Below are 7,500 nucleotides of genomic sequence, written 5' to 3'. Positions count from 1 at the left end.
GCCCTGGGGGCCGCCCTGCACACCGCCTAGAACACACACACACACACACACACACTGGTGCTGTTACCACACACATACACTGCCCTGGGGGCCGCCCTGCACACCGCCTAGAACACACACACACACACACACACACACACTGGTGCTGTTACCACACACATACACTGCCCTGGGGGCCGCCCTGCACACCGCCTAGAACACACACACACACACACACACACACACACACACACACACACACACACTGGTGCTGTTACCACACACATACACTGCCCTGGGGGCCGCCCTGCACACCGCCTAGAACACACACACACACACACACACACACACACTGGTGCTGTTACCACACACATACACTGCCCTGGGGGCCGCCCTGCACACCGCCTAGAACACACACACACACACACACACACACACACACTGGTGCTGTTACCACACACATACACTGCCCTGGGGGCCGCCCTGCACACCGCCTAGAACACACACACACACACACACACACACTGGTGCTGTTACCACACACATACACTGCCCTGGGGGCCGCCCTGCACACCGCCTAGAACACACACACACACACTGGTGCTGTTACCACACACATACACTGCCCTGGGGGCCGCCCTGCACACCGCCTAGAACACACACACACACACTGGTGCTGTTACCACACACATACACTGCCCTGGGGGCCGCCCTGCACACCGCCTAGAACACACACACACACACACTGGTGCTGTTACCACACACATACACTGCCCTGGGGGCCGCCCTGCACACCGCCTAGAACACACACACACACACACTGGTGCTGTTACCACACACATACACTGCCCTGGGGGCCGCCCTGCACACCGCCTAGAACACACACACACACACACACACACACTGGTGCTGTTACCACACACATACACTGCCCTGGGGGCCGCCCTGCACACCGCCTAGAACACACACACACACACACACACACACACACACACTGGTGCTGTTACCACACACATACACTGCCCTGGGGGCCGCCCTGCACACCGCCTAGAACACACACACACACACACACACTGGTGCTGTTACCACACACATACACTGCCCTGGGGGCCGCCCTGCACACCGCCTAGAACACACACACACACACACACACTGGTGCTGTTACCACACACATACACTGCCCTGGGGGCCGCCCTGCACACCGCCTAGAACACACACACACACACACACTGGTGCTGTTACCACACACATACACTGCCCTGGGGGCCGCCCTGCACACCGCCTAGAACACACACACACACACACACACTGGTGCTGTTACCACACACATACACTGCCCTGGGGGCCGCCCTGCACACCGCCTAGAACACACACACACACACACACACACACTGGTGCTGTTACCACACACATACACTGCCCTGGGGGCCGCCCTGCACACCGCCTAGAACACACACACACACACACACTGGTGCTGTTACCACACACATACACTGCCCTGGGGGCCGCCCTGCACACCGCCTAGAACACACACACACACACACACACACACTGGTGCTGTTACCACACACATACACTGCCCTGGGGGCCGCCCTGCACACCGCCTAGAACACACACACACACACACACACACACTGGTGCTGTTACCACACACATACACTGCCCTGGGGGCCGCCCTGCACACCGCCTAGAACACACACACACACACACACACACACACACACACTGGTGCTGTTACCACACACATACACTGCCCTGGGGGCCGCCCTGCACACCGCCTAGAACACACACACACACACACACTGGTGCTGTTACCACACACATACACTGCCCTGGGGGCCGCCCTGCACACCGCCTAGAACACACACACACACACACACACACACTGGTGCTGTTACCACACACATACACTGCCCTGGGGGCCGCCCTGCACACCGCCTAGAACACACACACACACACACACACTGGTGCTGTTACCACACACATACACTGCCCTGGGGGCCGCCCTGCACACCGCCTAGAACACACACACACACACACACACACACACACTGGTGCTGTTACCACACACATACACTGCCCTGGGGGCCGCCCTGCACACCGCCTAGAACACACACACACACACACACACACACACACTGGTGCTGTTACCACACACATACACTGCCCTGGGGGCCGCCCTGCACACCGCCTAGAACACACACACACACACACACACTGGTGCTGTTACCACACACATACACTGCCCTGGGGGCCGCCCTGCACACCGCCTAGAACACACACACACACACACACACTGGTGCTGTTACCACACACATACACTGCCCTGGGGGCCGCCCTGCACACCGCCTAGAACACACACACACACACACACACACACACACTGGTGCTGTTACCACACACATACACTGCCCTGGGGGCCGCCCTGCACACCGCCTAGAACACACACACACACACACACACACACACACACACTGGTGCTGTTACCACACACATACACTGCCCTGGGGGCCGCCCTGCACACCGCCTAGAACACACACACACACACACACACACTGGTGCTGTTACCACACACATACACTGCCCTGGGGGCCGCCCTGCACACCGCCTAGAACACACACACACACACACACACACTGGTGCTGTTACCACACACATACACTGCCCTGGGGGCCGCCCTGCACACCGCCTAGAACACACACACACACACACACACACACACTGGTGCTGTTACCACACACATACACTGCCCTGGGGGCCGCCCTGCACACCGCCTAGAACACACACACACACACACACACACACACACACACACACACACACACACTGGTGCTGTTACCACACACATACACTGCCCTGGGGGCCGCCCTGCACACCGCCTAGAACACACACACACACACACACACACACACACTGGTGCTGTTACCACACACATACACTGCCCTGGGGGCCGCCCTGCACACCGCCTAGAACACACACACACACACACACACACACACACACTGGTGCTGTTACCACACACATACACTGCCCTGGGGGCCGCCCTGCACACCGCCTAGAACACACACACACACACACACACTGGTGCTGTTACCACACACATACACTGCCCTGGGGGCCGCCCTGCACACCGCCTAGAACACACACACACACACACACACACACACACACTGGTGCTGTTACCACACACATACACTGCCCTGGGGGCCGCCCTGCACACCGCCTAGAACACACACACACACACACACACACTGGTGCTGTTACCACACACATACACTGCCCTGGGGGCCGCCCTGCACACCGCCTAGAACACACACACACACACACACACACACTGGTGCTGTTACCACACACATACACTGCCCTGGGGGCCGCCCTGCACACCGCCTAGAACACACACACACACACACACACACACACACACACTGGTGCTGTTACCACACACATACACTGCCCTGGGGGCCGCCCTGCACACCGCCTAGAACACACACACACACACACACACACACACTGGTGCTGTTACCACACACATACACTGCCCTGGGGGCCGCCCTGCACACCGCCTAGAACACACACACACACACACACACACACTGGTGCTGTTACCACACACATACACTGCCCTGGGGGCCGCCCTGCACACCGCCTAGAACACACACACACACACACACACACACACACTGGTGCTGTTACCACACACATACACTGCCCTGGGGGCCGCCCTGCACACCGCCTAGAACACACACACACACACACACACACACACACACACTGGTGCTGTTACCACACACATACACTGCCCTGGGGGCCGCCCTGCACACCGCCTAGAACACACACACACACACACACTGGTGCTGTTACCACACACATACACTGCCCTGGGGGCCGCCCTGCACACCGCCTAGAACACACACACACACACACACTGGTGCTGTTACCACACACATACACTGCCCTGGGGGCCGCCCTGCACACCGCCTAGAACACACACACACACACACACACACACTGGTGCTGTTACCACACACATACACTGCCCTGGGGGCCGCCCTGCACACCGCCTAGAACACACACACACACACACACACACACTGGTGCTGTTACCACACACATACACTGCCCTGGGGGCCGCCCTGCACACCGCCTAGAACACACACACACACACACTGGTGCTGTTACCACACACATACACTGCCCTGGGGGCCGCCCTGCACACCGCCTAGAACACACACACACACACACTGGTGCTGTTACCACACACATACACTGCCCTGGGGGCCGCCCTGCACACCGCCTAGAACACACACACACACACACACACACACACACTGGTGCTGTTACCACACACATACACTGCCCTGGGGGCCGCCCTGCACACCGCCTAGAACACACACACACACACACACACACACACACACACTGGTGCTGTTACCACACACATACACTGCCCTGGGGGCCGCCCTGCACACCGCCTAGAACACACACACACACACACACACACACACACACTGGTGCTGTTACCACACACATACACTGCCCTGGGGGCCGCCCTGCACACCGCCTAGAACACACACACACACACACACACACACACACACACACACACACACTGGTGCTGTTACCACACACATACACTGCCCTGGGGGCCGCCCTGCACACCGCCTAGAACACACACACACACACACACACACACACACACTGGTGCTGTTACCACACACATACACTGCCCTGGGGGCCGCCCTGCACACCGCCTAGAACACACACACACACACACACACTGGTGCTGTTACCACACACATACACTGCCCTGGGGGCCGCCCTGCACACCGCCTAGAACACACACACACACACACACACACACTGGTGCTGTTACCACACACATACACTGCCCTGGGGGCCGCCCTGCACACCGCCTAGAACACACACACACACACACACACACTGGTGCTGTTACCACACACATACACTGCCCTGGGGGCCGCCCTGCACACCGCCTAGAACACACACACACACACACACACACACACACACACACACACACACAACAGTGTTATAGAGCTCCGGGAGTTGACGTCACGCAACCCGGAAATCCGAGTTATGGTCCCATGTACCGAGTAGAAGCGGGAGAGCGTCCAGTCTTCCATTATTATTAATGAATTTTTAAGCTAATTTTCATAGGGGACATATTCTCTTGCGGGGGATCTCTTGCAGTTAAGTAGCACCGGTTTGGTCTCAGATACGTTTGCAGAAGGCCGGCAAATAGCGTTAGCATTAGCTAACGTCAGTCTTAGGCCTTGTCCACACGACACCGTTTTTTTTTTAAACTGGGGTTTTCCCTCAATTCTTTTAAAAACATTATCTCGTCCACACAATCACGGTTATAAAAAAAACACCATCCACAGAAAACCCCCAAAAAAAAAATCAAGCGCGCCGAAAATAACCAATAGCGTCTGGCTGCGCCCCTTGGCGAATCAGAAGTCTGGAAAACACCTGTCTGCCCTTCAATATGTGGGCGCAGAAGCTCACTCAAGAACAGCAGTGAACTCCTTGACAAACGAAAGTTCTCTCGCCATTCCTCTGCCACAACTACTTCATTCTCGAAGTCAGTCAGAGTCAGTTGTGTCACCTGGTCAGAGTCAGTCTGAAGTTGTCCCACCAACAAGAGGTCCGACCTGGGCTCGTCCAGAACCGGCGACGTCTGCGGGGACGTCTGTGTCGTGTTGGGAGTGTCGGTTCTAGCAGCATTCCGGTGCCTCTGTTGCTCCACATGGTGGGCCTCTGCTCCACATGGTGGGCCTCTGCTTCACATGGCGGGCCTCTGCTCCATATGGTGGGCCTCTGCTCTATATGGCGGGCCTCTGCTCCACATGGCGGGCCTCTGCTTCATACGGTGGGCCTCTGCTCCATATGGCGGGCCTCTGCACCATAAGGTGGGCCTCTGCTCCATATGGTGGGCCTCTGCTCCATATGGTGAGCCTCTGCTCCACATGGTGGGCCTCTGCTCCATATGGTGGGCCTCTGCCCCACATGGTGGGCCTCTGCCCCAAACGACGGGCCTCTGCGAAATATGGTGGGCCTCTGCACCATACGGCGGGCCTCTGCGACACATGGTGGGCCTCTGCTCCATACGGTGGGCCTCTGCTCCACATGGTGGGCCTCTGCCCCATATGGTGGGCCTCTGCTCCATATGGCGGGCCTCTGCGCCACAAGGTGGGCCTCTGCACCATATGGTGGGCCTCTGCGACACATGGTGGGCCTCTGCGCCATACGGTGGGCCTCTGCTCCACATGGTGGGCCTCTGCACCACATGGTGGGCCTCTGCTCCATATGGTGGGCCTCTGCTCCATATGGTGGGCCTCTGCTCCATATGGTGGGCCTCTGCACCATATGGTGGGCCTCCGTTGCACCATATGGTGGGCCTCTGCTGCTCCATACGGTGGGCCTCTGCTCCACATGGTGGGCCTCTGCTCCATATGGTGGGCCTCTGCGCCATATGGTGGGCCTCTGCTCCATATGGCGGGCCTCTGCTCCATACGGTGGGCCTCTGCTCCACATGGTGGGCCTCTGTTGCTCCATATGGTGAGCCTCTGCTCCATATGGTGGCCGATTAACTGGACATTCAAGTGCAAACAAGAAACTAGTCCTGTTAGCAAGTTTAAAATCAGCAGGATCTTTTTTAGGTCCATCTTAGCGATAGCCTAATGGCGCATATTCTGACGTAATAGATGTCGCACAATTGACGTTCAAGCCAAAAACCCTGGTTTTCCTGTACACACCTCAACGCTGAAAGCGGAGTTTCTACAAAAGTTCACCTTGGCCGGAGTTTTCAATAAAGTTTGGTTTCAGTGACCTAGAACGCAGAGTGCGTGTGGATGGAAGGCCAAACCGTGTAGAAAAATGCCCGGTTTAAAAAAAAACTGTCGTGTGGACAGGGCCTTAGAAGCTAATGTTATCCAGCCTGTAAACAGTATGCTGTGCTCTTACAAATGCTTGTGAGTGGACTGCACTTATATAGCGCCTTTATCCAAAGCGCTTTACAACGGCCTCTCATTCACCCATTCACACACCAATGGCGGCAAGCTACCATGCAAGGCACCGGCCCGCTCACTGGGAGCAATTTGGGGGTTCAGTGTCTTGCCCAAGGACACTTCGACATGTGGCCAGCCGGGACTCGAACCGCTGATCTGCCAACCTTGTGATCATTAGACGGCGACTCTACCTCTTGCGCTACACAGCCGTCCCGGAGCTCTATAACAACAGGTGAGTCTGTTGTACCCTTCCAGTGAACACCTAAACTGTCCCAACAGGTGTGACATGCTACTGAGGATGTTCAAAAGTGAAATAAAGCTGATGCTTGTGACATATTCCATGTTTTTTGACCTGGGTTAGACCTGGTTAGGGTTGGACAGGGTTAGACCTGGGTTAGACCTGGGTTAGATCTGGGTAAGACCTGATGCTTGGAGTCGTGCGGGTATGGGCCACAGGTATCTTAGACCCCAGCCTTACAGCTTAGAAAGTCTT

At 57.0% G+C, this 7,500-nt stretch overlaps 1 protein-coding gene across 1 annotated transcript in view; it reads right to left on the bottom strand.

The window, feature by feature from the left end:
• Nucleotides 1-7,500, bottom strand: part of mcm8 (minichromosome maintenance 8 homologous recombination repair factor) — a gene marked incomplete at both ends in the record, with an annotated part of 50,593 nt that overhangs the window by 8,468 nt on the left and 34,625 nt on the right. Inside the window, one exon of the mRNA XM_080539126.1 lies at nucleotides 1-26. This exon is cut by the window's left edge and continues 110 nt beyond it. Coding sequence (XP_080395252.1) covers nucleotides 1-26 — 26 coding nt within the window. The remainder of the gene's footprint in view (nucleotides 27-7,500) is intronic.

This window comes from Nansenia antarctica (genome assembly GCF_963989245.1).
Source record: "Nansenia antarctica genome assembly, chromosome: 9".
In the NCBI taxonomy this organism is placed as follows: Eukaryota; Metazoa; Chordata; class Actinopteri; order Argentiniformes; family Microstomatidae; genus Nansenia; species Nansenia antarctica.
This window is presented reverse-complemented; position numbering and strand designations above follow the sequence as displayed.